The 16,210-nt window shown below is 47.9% G+C and overlaps 1 protein-coding gene across 3 annotated transcripts in view; it reads left to right on the top strand.

Annotated features, from left to right (window-relative positions):
- Positions 1-7,444, top strand: part of Cacng5 (calcium voltage-gated channel auxiliary subunit gamma 5) — a 47,629-nt gene extending 40,185 nt beyond the window's left edge. For all 3 annotated transcript variants that reach the window (XM_013113483.3, XM_005069989.4, XM_040749985.1), the window contains 2 exons: positions 727-872; positions 1,176-7,444. In XM_013113483.3, the coding sequence (XP_012968937.1) occupies positions 727-872; positions 1,176-1,433 (404 nt within the window). In that variant the 3' untranslated portion in view covers positions 1,434-7,444. The remainder of the gene's footprint in view (positions 1-726; positions 873-1,175) is intronic.
- Positions 7,445-16,210: the final 8,766 nt, after the last annotated feature.

Below are 16,210 nucleotides of genomic sequence, written 5' to 3'. Positions count from 1 at the left end.
GCCCCAGTTTCATAAAATAATGTGAATGGAACGACACCTGAGCAACTCAATGTAGAGTAATTAATTATGTCTTGACTCAATTACAGTCACTAATTTATGGAACTGCTGCCTGAGGCAGTCATGTGCACAATGGCAGTTGGAGTTTGGGGTCCCAGAGGTCTCCTGATTCAATGCTGGCCAGGATCTGAATAAACTTCCCTTACATCTCCTGGCTGAAGACCTCAGAGGTGATGCCCTGTGTAACCAAGTGGTCTGCATAGGCCCTGGGCCACACTGACAGACTCCAGAGAGATAGGTACCATCCACTGCTAGAGACAGGGATTAGAGTCCCTGCAAGGAGCATTATCTCAGTCCTCACATTAGTGAAAATCCTCTTGGTAGCTCAGGGTTCACACCCCAGGATCCTATCAATGTTTTAGGACAAAATAATACCAGAAGCCCAGAGCAGACCCAGTGAACAGGGGTACTCAGGAGGGTATGCCTGACTGAGTTGGGTGTATCAATCACGAGGCTTGTCTTGACTCAGGAGAGTGGATGGACAGGGAGATGTCCTACTTACACCTGTTCAAACCCTAGAAGACACAGGTGTAGACAGAGTCATGAGGGGCAAGCTCATGCTCACTCTGGAACCCCAAACTGAAGACTTTGTTCCCAGTGGGTACCATATTAGCAAACTCCCCAGACCTCCAGGCTGAACGTGCCCTTCCCTCCCCCTCCCTCATCCAGGCCTCTCTCTTGTCGTGGGCCTGGTGCTGTACATCTCCAGCATCAATGATGAGATGCTCAACAGAACCAAGGATTCAGAGACCTATTTCAACTACAAATACGGATGGTCGTTTGCCTTTGCTGCCATATCCTTCCTTTTAACAGAGGTAACCTACCCCATACTGTCCTGTGCCAGGTTGGCACTGCCCTACCTGGAAGGGAGGATGGAAACGTTCCACATCACCCTGAACTACCCACCCTACCGCTCTTCCCGGGAATGTACCTCTCCTTGGCTTTCCTGGATCTCTTCTATCCTGGAAGTTCCCAGAACCCACCCACTCCCGTCCACATGTGCACTGGCCATCCCACTAGAGAGGCTGTGTTCCAGGAAGACACAGCTGGGGCATTACAAGACGCTCCCTTCTTCCCCCGCCCCCAGTAAGCTCTCCTCGGCTTCTCTTTCGCTGTAGAGTGCTGGAGTAATGTCTGTGTACCTGTTCATGAAGAGGTATACTGCTGAGGACATGTACAGACCTCACCCAGGCTTCTACCGGCCACGCCTGAGCAACTGTTCGGATTACTCTGGCCAGTTTCTACATCCAGATGCCTGGATCCGGGGCCGCAGCCCCTCAGACATCTCCAGCGATGCCTCCCTACAGATGAACAGCAACTACCCAGCTTTGCTCAAGTGCCCAGACTATGACCAGATGTCGTCGTCCCCCTGCTGAGCCCTGGTCTCCTTCCCGCCTGAACTTTGGATAGCTGGACAGCCTTTCCCTCTCCCCCTGAGCCGAGGCCCAAGCCATTCCCCGCTTAGCCATTGCTACTTAACCACATCCTCTCCCTGCTCCCAGAGTAGCGCTTCCCGCAGTGGGCATCAGAGCCTGGAGTCATAGGCATGCTGATTGGCTGAGGGCGTGGATGAAGTCCCTTCTCTAGAGTGCCAATCATAGCCATGGCCCCCCTGGGAAGCCAGAAGCACCCCTTGCCGTGCTGTGTCTGAAGATGCCTATGTTCTAGTCGTATTTTATCCCTGCACTTCCGGGTCAGCCAAGGCCAGGTTGGAGTTGCCGAGTTTCTGATACAGACAAAGCCAGAATTGAACACTTGCCAACCAGCCGGGCTCTCCATCCATGATCTATGCTGTGAGGCCAAAAGGTGACTCTGCTCCAGCGGTCTGGCTGGCTCAGAAACCCCGAGCAAACAGTTCCTTATGAGATGCTCTATCCTTCTATGTCATTGGCCTCTCTCCACAAAACACTCTGTGTGACACTGCCCCCAAGGCCCTGGACTTTCTGCCGTTCATCCTTCCAGAATGCAGCTGCCCTGGTCAGGGACTATAAGGTAAGTGTCCAGTGGTGCCAGTGAAGTCACAAAGGTGTTAATGGCTGAAGATGTCTTAATACACACAGCCCCTTGATAAGGCATTTCACAGGGGCTCTTGATGCCTTAACCCAAAAAAAGTGACTGATGAGGAGAACTCAAGAGTTTGATGGTTCTGCGTTCAGAGCTCCAAGCACTGTGTCCAAACCTGGGGGCACTGTCCCTGACTTCAAGGACCATGTTTCCATCCAAGGCTCTAAGGACTAATCACGCAGACAGGTATCTGTATTACCAAAGGACACGGTAGCTGCAAGCCAGGTTTGACGACACAGTGCATTTTGAGCCCAAACAAGCCAGGTTCCAGATGATCCAGCTGCCTTGCCAAGGATGCCTGTGAACATTTGGGGGCTGCCAATTTAGTCCTAATATGAAGCATCTGCTTCCCAGTTATGTGACATATGTGGGCAAATCACATGCCTCCAGAAAGCCAGACAATGTGACAACCACTTTCCTGATGGGGAAGCTTGGGGGGTTACAAACCACTTCCGAGAAGTCCATAACCCCCCCCCCATGGCTCTCCAGGTGTCGGCTCAGCTCGACCATTGCTCATTCTGAGAATTTGCAGAGGCAAGCCAGTGAGGCACTCTCTTTGCTGTGTATTTTTGCTGTGCCTCCCTTTCTTTAAGACGCCAAGTGTCTCTGGACACACAGAGCCACAGTGGGTAACCCCCAGGCTCTGGCTCGTGGCACAGGAAAACACACAGCTGGTGTCCACAGAAGGGCACTGACTCAGTCAGCGTGGAGGAGGCCATAAGTTCAAGATCAGGTTGTCAGAGGACTGATCGGTGGGGCATTTTCTCCCGGCTTAGAGATGGCCACCTTCTTGCTCTGTGCCCATGTGCCTCTAAGACTTTTTTTTCCGGGGTGGGGGATATCCAAATTACCTCTTAAAAGGACACCAGGGGCTGGGATGTTAACTCAGTTGGTAGAATGCTTGTCTAGCATGCACGAGGCCCTGGATTCAACCCCTAACACTACATACTCCAGGTGTGGCGGCACACATCTGTAGCCCTGACACTTGGGATGTAGAGGCGGAAGGTCACTCTCACCCTCAAAGCTAGTTTGAGACCAGTGTGGGCTACATGAGACTCTGACTCAAAAAAAAAAGAAACATAAAGATATAATCTATGGGTTAGAACTCATTCCAATAAATTTGATGTTCACTATTAATATAATCATTTAAGTGCCCGTGTACAAATTTATTCACGTACTGAGGTACTGGAGCCTGGGGTCGCAGAGTACAAATTTGGGAGAGGGTCCAGCTCAGCCCCTCATGCACAGGTTGCTTTGTAACAGATCACTCCACTGGATCCACAGCACAGGAGGAGGGAAAGACCAGAGAAGCCCATCTCAGTCTCTCCGTTCAGACACTGACTCACTGAGAATCCTTGGGCATCCCCTTCTATTCTGAGTAGCTCAGCTGAAGTTGTTTCCAAGCCCATTCTCCACACCCACACCTCTAATGATTTGGTCCACATTGTTCTCGTATGCCAAATTCCGTATCTGCCTGTGAACTGAGAGCAGCTGCCAGGCCCAGCTTCCCACTCCCATCAGCGCCTCGCAGGGATCATGTGCTTCCGTTGCTGTCTGCAAGAGTCTGTTTGAAACTAAGTGGGATTTTCAAGCTGGACCAATGTTTAGACATGCTTGACTCCAATTTTTGTCAACGTTATTAACACCTAAGATGCACTTTTCTCACTCTAAAACACTTTCTCTGTCACTGTGTCAGGCTTGTTTTTTGTACACATGGGGAAAAAATAGAATTTACTCCTAACTGGAAGCTGATTGTTGACCATGGTATTGTTAGAGGCTGAGATGTCGAGTCGGGGGGGGGGCAGGAGGATCCCACCCTAGAACTGGCCATGTGTTCTTCCCTAACAATCGGTCTGGGTCCCTCTCTTCACCCATGAGGGTATGGATGAAATGTATCGACACATTACCACTATCGTAATTTCTTTTCCATCTGTAAACTGAGCTCAGAAGCTATTCATAGTCTTATCCAAAAGGTTTTTACTCACACATGTAAGTATATAAACCCAGCTCTTGCCAAATCTTGGTTGTGCTTTCTGGAGTTGACTTTATCCTTGGGTCGGCAGCAAGATGATCACATATGGGGGATGCAATTACAGCAGCAGAGATGCAGGAGGTACCCCTTCTTTTGTTGTCCCTTGTGACTAAAACAACCTTCCCAGAACAAGCCCTGCAGACTCACCTCATATCTCCCTGGCCATTTCAGGGTCACATACTCATGCCTGGACCAGGGAAATAGGATGATTGTCTATTAGTATAGAAAGAATTATCTCCCCGGAAACTTAAGATGACAGCAGTCATGTCATGACTATCTGAAGGGGTTGGCCAGGCCTCAGCAAGGTGCTTCTGGAAAGAGTCTCATGGAAAGGTGAATTTGAGCAGTGGCTATTATTTTAAAGACATCTTTGTCTGGCCATTGGGGTCTACTGGCAGGCAGGAGTTACAGTTGTTAGCTGGAACCCCTGTGTAGAGATGGGATTCCTCACAGCCCAACAGCTGGGAGCCAAGAAAGAGCATCCAAGGAGCCTTATTGCATGTTTTGAAGAAACCTTGGAAGTGACCCAAAGTCATTTTAATTGTGATCATCAAACCACTCATATTGAAGTGTAGGAACATAGATCCTGCTACTTAAGAGTTGAGAAGCCGGGCCGGGCATTGGTGGCTCATGCCTTTAATCCCAGCACTCAGAAGTCAGAGGCAGGCGGAGCTCTGTGAGCTTGAGACCAGCCTGGTCTAGTTCTAGGACAGCTTCCAAAGCTACAGAGAAACCCTCTCTTGAAAAGCCAAAAAAGAAAAAAAAAAAAAAAAGAGTTGAGAAGCCACGCTTCCATTGTAGAAAGAGAGTTGGCATCCACTGTGGTGACTGCCTTGGAAACACAAGACATCACTTCACTATTGGCTTTTCCCATGCTTCCCCAGCCCCGAGATCCAGATGGTTTTCTGGGGGTGAGGGCGGTGTCTCTGACAAACTTCTAGATTGAATCAAGGTCATTGCATACTCTAGGCTCCAAGGATGGGGTTCTAGACCCCCTGAAAAATTTTAAGTTCCTTGGAGAACTCTGGTCTCAAGATTAAGAACTTGGGCCTAGATATGATGGAATTTACCATGAGAGATGAGGAAAAAGCCACCTTGTCACTAGTCCTCTTGGGGACTACTGGCTTCTCACAAAATGCAAGAAAGAGAGAATAAAAGAGTGCATGTTAGGCCACCAAGGTCCCAGTATCATCCTTGCTTCCTCCCAACCTTTAGTGGCCTCACTTTCTCAGACTGTGCCTCTGGGCAAGGTGACAAGTTCATGGCCTTAAGCCCAGTACTTCGGCTCCAGAGCCATCCCTCAAACTGGTGTTCATTAGGATGCAACAACAGCTTGCCCTTGAGGACCAGGATGGCAAGTGCTAAGCGTTCCAGAGCCAAGCTGCTCTTCTTCCTGTGGCCAGAGCCAAGAATGGACACCCGGTCCTGAGGAAGGCCAACAGATCTTCAAAGGTGACCTTGTAGTCTCAAAACTTCTATAGAATTTCAGCCAATCTTCATTGCTGGCTCTTGAATAATTCATTTTGCACTCATCCATCATTAATTAACCAGGCTTGAGGGGCCATAAAGGGACCATGTATCACCACGTTCAGAGCGAATACCACTTCAGTCAGAATTTATTTTAAATCCACCCACATTCATATATCTCCTGCCCCATTTCAGATTCGGTGCAACCTGTGTGAGGACACTCTATGATCTATTGTTTTCAAAACTCAAACACGAGGGCTGGAGAGATGGTTCCTTGGTTAAGAGCAATTGCTGCTCTTACAGAGGACCTGGATTTGGTACCAACTACCCACATGGTAGTTCACACTGACCTATAACTCAAGTTCCAGGGGATACAATGCCCTCTACTGGTCGCCATGGGCACTGCACACATATGGTGTACTTTTACATACAGACAAAACACTCGCTCATACATATAAAATATAAATAAATCTTTATTTAAAAATCCCAAACACAGCAAAAATTGTACAGTCTCCTCAGATAAGTTGTCTGTATTTAGAAGATAGTAAAGACGAAGTTAAGTCTGCCCCATGAGAGATTCCAAGTGAGTGTCATCTAAGAAATCCACAGCAAGTCTTGATGCCCTGAATGTCAAGGTCAGCTGTCAGGCTTGGCATTCACCCAATAAAAAATCCACTTTCGTGAACTCAAGTACAAGCTCTTGTGAATGTCAGTTAAGATACCGTGACTTCAGCTTCCACTCCCACAGGAGGCATCATTAGACATCATCATAAGCACATGTTTGCAGCCTTCACTGAAGTGTATCATTCAGAGCAGGTCTTTGTGGCCACAATTAGCCTTTTCCATCCTACGAATGGAAGGATCGTGAGGCCTAAAGAAGTTTCTGAACAGATTTAGGAACTTGGTGGCTGAGGAGTCAGCTCGATCAAGTGCTTGTCAATCAAACACAAGGATGGAAGTCTGATTCCCAGAACCCTTATAGAAGCACATATCTGTAATCCCAATACTGGGAGGCAGAGAGAAGGATCATTGGGGTTGGCTGGCCAGTCAAACATTCTAGCTGGTGAGCCCAGTCTCAGTCAGAAATCCTGTCTCAAGAAAAGTACAGCAGAGTCTGGTTAAATAAGACACTGGACATTGAGACCTCTGATACACACACACACACACACACACACACACACACACAGGGTGGGGTTTAGAGACTTAGTCAGAGTTGGTAATGATTGCTATGCTCTGCAAGTTTATTTCACTCCCAGGAATTTGGCATCTGCAATTCTAAATATTCAGCTTGGCAAATGTTCCCTTCCAATAATCAGAGAGGGAGGGAAAGGCCTCCCTGAGTGGGAAACAATGATGACACATCATTCCCTAAGAGCCTCCAAACCTCTCGTCTGCCGTCTCTACTCACGACGTCAACCCTCAATTTGGGCTCTTCCGGACTGAAGCCCGTCAGGGGCCGAGGCCTTCCCACTCTGGCTCACCAACAACTGGAGGAAGACTTGTGACACCTGGTCAGGCGAGTGTGTCCCACTGCCACTGCCCGTGCAGAATCTGAGCAAAGCATGCCTTCCAGAGCACGGCACACACCCATCAGTTGTAGAAAGAAGTCTACGTACCCGTAGCGCTGACCATACCCATTTGGGTGTGTTCACAGGTACGTAGAACGTACGGGGGGTTGGGGGTAAAAAGAGCTAGGGGAGGAGACTCTTTCTCTTTGGGTTCCGGTTGTAGCCTGGAGAGCCGCGTGCGGACCTCTGGTTCTCGGCTTTCTTGGCTTCTCATGTAAGTGATTTCTCTCTCAATAAAATATCATGGACATCCCTATTTTGTGTATCTTAATATTTCTGCATTAACCGGTGGTCCACACTGGCTCTTGGTGTTTCATTCCTTCGTTCCCAGCCACTGTCCATGAGTATCATACAAATGTATTTAATATACCCTGTTGGGCTACACGCTCTTTCAGATGGGCACTATGGTTTCTTTATGTGTAGATCTTCTTCCATAAGTGATGCTTATGTTATTCACCACACATATGCTCTTCACCCAGTTGGGCTTTCATGATGTCTTGTCTTGCTCCGTGGCCCTGAGTTTCACTGTACTCCACAGTACACATCACTGCCTTATACCCAAGTTCTAGTGAAAAATCTCAGTGACAGATGCCAAGATGATAAAACCCAGAGGCCAGGGTCTCACATGGATCCCCTCCAGGGTTTGATGCCAATGCCATCATCAGCACTCTGCAGGGCCCAGGCTCTGCAGGGCCCAGGGTCACTTTGAACAAAGTACTGGCTAAGTCACAGCCTAAGGCTCTCCTTGCAGACCTGATGACCGATTGCATCTTTAGGCAAGACCAAGGATGCCTGCATGTGCTTTATGTAACCAGACAGCCTCCTTGCCTTCAGCATAAAGGCTTCGGAGAAGGGGCTGTTATTTTGTTTGTTTATTGCTTGCACTTGGGATTGCATTTAGGACCTTGTTCACTCTAGGCAAATCTATACCACTGAGCTATATCCCCATCCAGGCTCTCTGGTTTCTAATCCCACAAACAGGGCTTGAGCATCCCCCTACCCAGCTACCCTACCCAAACACGGAAGAATCCCTTCACCGCAGAAACACTGATACTTTGACCTGGATATTCTCTGTATGTATGCCAGACTATTCAGCACCATCTCAACCCACCATGTGCTGGTGGCAGATACATCCTCCATTGTGGCAGCCCCGACGACCCCATGTTGCCAGTTTGGAAGCACCTGGCCTTGCCTAACACAATGTCTGTGTCAGTCCCACAGGTTGCATTTGTACCATGACAGGAGCATTTTTCTCTCTGTCTTTACAGTGGAAGGCACACAGGGAACCTAAGTGATTTGCCTTATCAAGAAGCAGTTAGGAACAGAGCTCCTATCTCACCATAAAAGACCTATGATCCTATCTGGACATCTGAGCTGGTGAACTTGTCAACCTTGTCACTTGGGTGCAGGAAAGACTGTAGAGGAGACGTGGTAAGGGACAGCATGATGTGGAATGTCCTTTAGTTGGCCCCCAGAGCCCAAGAACTGAAGGTTAGATTGGTGTGACACCAAAGCCTTAAGTCCACAAGATATCTATTATTTTAAAAGCACTAGCCAGGAGGTGGTGGTGTACACCTTTAATTCCAGCAATGGGAGGCAGGCAGATCTCTGTGAGTTCCAGGACAGCCGACTCTACAAAGCAAGTCCCAGGACAGTTACACAAAGAAACCCTGTGGGGGGGGGAGGCGATACTGTTCACTATGACACCTTCAAACCTGTTCAAAAGTAGGAGAGAGAGACTGCAGAGAGAGCTTAGTCGAGTACCTGCCACACAAGCATGGCGAACGGAGTTCAAATCCCCAGCACTCATGAAAAAAAGCCAGGCACAGTGGTTACCTCTGCAAACCTAGTCCAGGGGAAGTGATCAGAGACAGGAGCATCCTCAGTGTTCTCTGGCCGGCCAGCCTAGCCAATCAAGGAGCAGAAGACACCCAGTGTCAACCTCTGACCTCCACATACACACTCACACATGTGCACGCAAACTTGCGTGCACACCTACGCACAAGCAAACACACATATACAAAAGCTAGCCGGCAGCAAAGGCAGCACAGTGATGTCCCTTGTGCCCTCACTCAGCCTCGACAAGGACCAACCACGCCCAGCTCTGGATTGTTTAGCAGCAAATCTTTAAAACCGGGCCATTTACCCAGCAACTAGTTCACTGTACATCTGTAAGAAACGAGGTTCTTTCAATCTCCCAATGCCCATGACACATGGAAAACAGTGAAAATATTTCGGGGGGAGGGCTGCAGGTGGTACCAAAGCTTTGCCCATGTGAGCCGTGAGACTTCTAATTTACCAAATATCCTGAGTTAACGTTTGACTTTCTCAGTTATTTAAGATATGCCATTACCAGAACCCATTTCCTCTTGCCATTGGGTTCATCCTCTTTCTCTTCTGTCTGTCTACCCACAAGAGTATCCCACAGCTTGGAGTTTTGTGACTAGATCCCCACACTGCTGGTGGTTTTGATTATCTGTTCCTTCTATCTCCTGTGAATTGCTAGGTGGACCTAGACACTTACTTGGCCATGGAATCTAGTACTAGTGTTTTTTTCATGTGGCCTATGACATATACCTAGGACATTGTAGCCATTGACAAGTGTAGCCCAGTTTCATTCTGCAGTGGCTTCTCTGTCTTGGTCCCCATCCTGTTTGGAACCCACATGTGTGGTCCCCAGTAGAGAGGCATTTGAGATGTTTCCAGCAACGTCTAGTTGTGACATTTTGCCGGGCCTCCCTCAGAAGCCATTCTTCGACCTTGTCTTCAATTCATGAATATGCATTATATACTTTCTGGGCCTGTGCTCCTGGGACATTAAACAGCCACTTCCCGAGTTCTCAAAAAAATCTGCTCTGGTGAAATGACTGAAGAATAGTCAGTCTTTTGCCAGGATAGAAGAAGCCTAGCGTGAGGCTAGCAGGCCATTCAGAGGGAGATTGGTGGTGCGTCAAGTTCCCCCATCACAGGGTGGCAGTGTCACGAGTTAACCCCCCCCCAGTCCCACTCTCACAGGGAGAAGATCCTTTCTTGGAGCCACCAAAGCAGTGAGTCACCAGCTTCCCAGCCCCAAACCCTACAGAGAAAATGCAAATGGATTCTGGTGACTGGGAACTAAAGCCACTTCTGTGTGGGAGAGGATGTTATAATACCAGGCTGTCGCCAAATTAACATTGTTAAACAAATGCGCAAAAATAGCAGCCGTAATTATCCCCGTACAGTAGCTCAATCTGCAGCTTTCTGTGCTTTTGTTCACCCCCTAAATACAGGGCTGTCGCCATTCCTTTTCCTTTGGGCCTTCCTTCTTTCCAAGGAAAACTCCCAGAACCCCCATCTCCTAGGGAAACATGACAGGGATAATACAACGTCTCCAACACCTACTAAATGCACATAGAACTTGGGTTAACCCAAGCTCACACTGAGTGCAATAGAAGCTGACTCAGTCTCTCAGCTCAGAGATACAGAGGCCCAGGTTTGGCTGACCTTTGCCCTGTGTCTTTGATGTCCCACACAGTCCTCTGGCCAACACCCATTAACCTTCTCCATAGAGAAAGCTCTGTGATCAGCGTACAGTCTGGCATCTCTTCTCTGGAATGCTCAGGAACAGGAGTGTTGGGGCCTCAGATTTAATTTTAGATTTTGGAATATTCACGGGTACATAGCAGGATACCTTGGAGATGAGATCCAAATCTAAGCACAAAATCCATTTGTGTGTTATATATAAAATCTTACAACAATAGCTGGAAGACAGTTCCATCAGAATTTGGGGTTCTCATATTTGTCTACTAACTTCAACTCCACACATTCAGCCCAGACATCACGAGTGCGCCCTTCTGTTCCTTGGGCCATGCCTGGAGGGCAGTCATGCCCTATTCCTCTGAAAGACACCACCTTCCAGGCCACCAACCCAAGGCCCACATGGCAGAAGGAGAGAACCAACTCCCACAAGTTGTCTTCAACACATGTACACACCTCTCACCCGCCACACACAATTAGTGAGCTAAAACGTTTCTTTAAAGACTGCACACAATCCAGCTTCCCCTGCAGCTTGGCTTCCTGGGCTATGGGTAAGTACGAACACTTTCTCTTAATGCTGAGACCTACACAGAACCCAAGGGTCTTATTGACATCTGCACTGATCCTTTTACATGACAAGGGAAGATCAAAAAACACACTAGGTCACACGCAAAGGCCTTGGTCCTGTGTGGAACATCCTCGGAAGCCTGCTAGCGTCATCCAGATGGCACCTGTGTCATTTTATGACCCTTTGTGGTAACTTAAAAAATAAAATCTGTGTTGTACGTGGAGTTCTTAATTGGTCTAAGTAGTACAAACCAGGAGTCAGAAATAGAGGAAAATGCTGAGAGAGCAGAGAGAAGGAGTAAGCCATAGCCACACCTTACATCCGTATCATCTCAGCAGACAAGAGTTCCTGTTTCTCCCTGCTTATAGCCTGTTTCCGCCCAGCTACCTCACTTCCTGTTTATCTGTGCAGACCTCCAGACCTCTATGGTTAGTTAGTGGCAAGCTCCATTCTCTGACCCTCAGACAGGCTTTATTTGCACAAGCAAGATATCACCACAGTGTTTGACTAGGCACTGCCTCGTAAGGTCAGGTACTTCAGATTTGGGGATTTTCACATTACTGGTCCTCAACCTGTACCTGCCTGGGATGGCACCATGACTGTTCCAGGGACACCTCTCTGCCTCCTGCTCATCCTGGCCCGTGGTCCTGGGCCTGCATGGGGCAGACATCTGGAGGAGGATGGAGCAGGTGGGGTGGGGTTTGCAGAGGGGCATCAAGCAGAGCCTGGCTTCCTGGCAAGGGGAGAGGAGGTCCAGACCAGGGAAGGATCAAGAGGAGGTCACTTCAGCAACAGGTCCAATCGTCACACCCTAGCCAGGCTGCTCAGGGCAGCACATACAGCCCTGTGCTCACAGGGGCTGCCTGCTCCTCCCTCTGCCTCAGCTGGTCAATCATCTTTCTGAGTCGCCATCTTCCCATGATGCCTCTGTGTAAGACACTAAAAATGGAACACATTACTCAGAGGATGTGTATCAAAAGTGGCCATTAGCCCATTGGGCATGAAGCCACTACAGAGCGCCTTCCCAAGCCCCTGCTGTCTGCTGCCGGCTTCCACACAGTGGAAGAAAAAGCAGAGTCCAATGGGTTGTCCTCTGACTTCCACACGCATACCTACATATATGTCCACCTACACATACACATGCATAGCAAGTACATTGCTACCCACCGTGTACAGACACTTCAGAAATTGATTTTTGGAATCTGGAGCCAAAACTCTGCTCTTACTCCTTATCAAATTATGCATGTGCATATTCAACACAGAATGTGCACCATCCAAAAATCTTTTCTTTTTCCAAAATTCAAACGCTTCCCCAGTTCTATAAGGAAAAAAGTTACAACTCTGCCCTCTCATGGCCAATTTGTGGTGGTTGTTTCATCTTTCATCTTTCCTTGAACTGGAGTGGTGCCAGCAATTCCCTTCACAGTCCTGTCACCATGATGCAGGTTTCCTTTGGGATAAGGCAAGTATGCTCTTGGAAATGCAGAAGATGGGGTCATTTCAATAGCCTGGTCCCATCCCCAGACACCCACCTACTGTTTGGCAGTTATGGCTGCTTAAAGGGGCCAAGAGACCTCTGTCTAGATTAATGCTGGTGCTTCTTACCTTATCCTGAGGCAATCTGAAACTTCCAGAAAACTCCCAACACAGACCTTGTTTCTGTACTAGAAGGCTCCAAAACCTGATGGCAGATTGAACCTTTGGTGCCTTGGGGATTATTTTCAGCACTCCTAACCCCAAACACATACCCAGCAACTTTAGTTATTAGTCAATTAAGCTTATAGATGCCAGTCCCCATTCCATTTTGAAGTTGCACGTCTCCTGTGGAATGGAAGTTCCCATTCCCCTGTGGATGGACAATAATAACTATGAGTGACATTCCCCCAGCCCTACCACAGGAGCTACTCTTGAGCTTGTCTTCATCTTTGATACAAACAAGGTCTTGGTTTCTGTACTCACATTGTTTTTTCAGAACCCTGCATTCCCTCTGCTCCCAGAATGTGAAGATCCTTGTGGTAGTTTGGATAACAATAGCCCCAATGGGCTCATATATTTGAATGCTTAGTGTGGTAATTTGAAAGAAAATGGCTCCCAAAGGGAGTGGTACTATTCGGAAGTGTGGCCTTGTTGGAGTAGGTGTGGTCTTGTTGAAAGAAGTTTGTCACCCTAGGGGCGGCCTGTGAGGTCTTCTTCTTCTCAAGTTTCACTCAGTTGACTTCCTGTTGCCTGCAAGATGTAGGACACGTGGCTATTTCTCCAGCACCACGTCCGCCTTCCTGCCATCATGCTCCCTGCCATGATGATAATGGACTGAACTTCTGAACTATAAGGGAGCCACCACAATTGAATGTTTCCTTTGTAAGAGCTGCTGTGGTCATGGTGTCTCTTCTCAGCAATAACAACTCTAAGACACTTAGTTATTAGAGAGTAGTAGTACTGGCCTCATAGCCTTAGGTGTGGCCTTGTTGGAGGAAGTGTGTTTCTGGGGATGGGATTTGGGATTTCAAATGCTCAAGCCAGGCCCAGTGTCACTCTCTGCCTGCTGCCTGAGGATCTGTATGAAGAACTCTCAGCCTCTCTCCAGCACCATGTCTGCCTGTGTGCCAACACGTTCTGTTATGACAGTAACGGACTAAACTAAGCCAGGCCAGGTTAAATGTTTTCCTTTATAAGAGTTTCTGCTGTCGGCGGATCTCTGTGAGTTCGAGGCCAGGCTGGACCGATAGCCTCCAAAACAATACAGAGAAACCCTGTCTCGTAAAACAAAACAAAACAAAAAAAGAGTTCCTGCTGTCATGATGTCTCTTCACTGCATTGGAACAGTGACTAAGACAGTCCTTTAAAAGTCTGTCCTGGTTAAATGTTTAAGAACAGCCACCTCTTTGCTAAGTTTTGGAAGAACCATAACAAGCTTTAGATGACCATTCCCAGGAAATAGTTTAATCATGGAAGTTTGGTAGATGTTTCTGCTGATAAAGGGGATTAGCACCAAACCTGAAAATCTGAGTTCAATTTTCAAAACCTACACAATTGTCTTCTGACCTCCATATGTGTCCCATGATACTTGTGTGCCCACACACATGTACCTACAAAATAAACAAATGCAAACTTTTGATTAACATCCTGGGGGACTGGGTATAGCTCAGTTCATAGATCAATTGCCTAGCATGCATGAGGTCCTGGGTTCAGTCCCCAGTACCACATAAACTGGATGTAGTGGTGTGTATCTGTAATCCCAGCACTCGGGAGTCAGAGGAAGATCAGAAGTTTCAAGGTCATCCCTAGCTATACGGCAACTTGGTGGCCAGCTTGACCTATATGAGACCCCATTTCCAAAATCGGTTAAAATAAAATATCTCACTGACAAGCCGAGCATGATGGCACAAGCCTGTAATTCTCTCACTTAGGAAGACTGAAGCAGGAGAATTGCAAGTCCCAAATAAATGAACAAACAAAATAGCTGCAAAACACACACACACACATACACACACACACACATATACACACACACGCATACACACATACACACACACGCATACACACACACACGCATACACACATACACACACACGCATACACACATACACACACACGCATACACACACACATACACACACACACACACGCATACACACACACACACACACACACACACACACACACTGCCAAGCTTCTCAGAGCAGAGCAGGTACACCCTGCTGAGAAGATAGATGTACTGTCATAATTAAACTGCAAACCTGCACAGAGGCTCTTTCTTATTTGGCCAGAGAACATAACATGGCGTATTGTTCCAAAAATCCCATCATCTTTAGTTAAGGAAAAGAAAAATATGGGGGCTCTAATACACCCCCAAGACCTTCATTATCAACCGATTCTATAAATGAGGGAGGGCCGCTGAAGGGGCAGAAGACAGGTCTCCAGCTTCCAGGTCAACCTGGGGGTTCTGAGACAGTGGTTAGGAGGAGGCTGGGAGTCAGGGTGTGCTGCAGACTTTCTCATTTTTATCCCTCAACCCCAGATCTGGAAGTGGGCCACTCACTTCCGAAGCTTATTCTTCCTTCTTCGAGGGTCTATTTCTAAACAGCTCCATGGATTTGGTCTCCTCGACTTCAAAATAGGTTTTCTGGCTTAGCAGAGGCCCATCTGCAATTGACTTGGGGGGTCATTTAGGGAAACAAGTACCCCTGGCCAGGGCTCAGCTGGTTGGCATGGAAACGCAAGGAGTACAGATGCTCTTCTGGCGGCTTCTGGCATATTCTGGGCAGAGTGTATCCAGCCCGCTGTTTTGCGCAGTCATCTCTCTGTTCTGGATTCTCCGAGTGTGGCTGAAGCTCAAATGGCTTCATCTTGCAGCTATTGTCTCCTGATGGGTTCTCAGTTAACAAACGATGGGAAAGCCAGGCAGCAGGTAGATACAAACGAGCAAGGGAAGACGAAAGACGGCTCAGAGGCTCGGAGCGGGCACTGTACACTGCTCTTGGAGAAGACCCAAAGTGGGTTCCCGGCACCCACATCGTTCCAGGACTCTCTCCTCACCTCTGAGGAACCTGTACACATGCAGTGCACATACAGACCAGCAGGAACACACACCGTCACACAAATAAAATGTAGCAAATGGGCAAGGGAACATACAGGGACATTGATAGGAGGTGGGTTATACTTCGGGAGGACTTCCCTGAGGAAGAGGCATTCACAACCAACCTTGAGAAATGAGTGATTGTCCCAGCAAATGCCTTGGGCAGTTTTCAAATTCTGTGGGGACAGGTATATGCAAAGGCTGTAGGGTGGGACAAGGGATCAGAAAATACCTATTGTACACATTAATAAACATTGTTTCAGTGGTGGAAAAGCGAGTTTCGGAGACTAATTTTCCATCAAAGTGTTCAAGTCAAAACTTCTCCCATATTCACACAGACCAAATGTCTTTCCTGCCTCTGC

This window comes from Mesocricetus auratus, unplaced genomic scaffold (assembly GCF_017639785.1).
Source record: "Mesocricetus auratus isolate SY011 unplaced genomic scaffold, BCM_Maur_2.0 Super-Scaffold_100007, whole genome shotgun sequence".
Lineage (NCBI taxonomy): Eukaryota > Metazoa > Chordata > Mammalia > Rodentia > Cricetidae > Mesocricetus > Mesocricetus auratus.
Note: the sequence above shows the minus strand (reverse complement) of the source record. Positions and strands in the feature narration are given on the sequence as shown.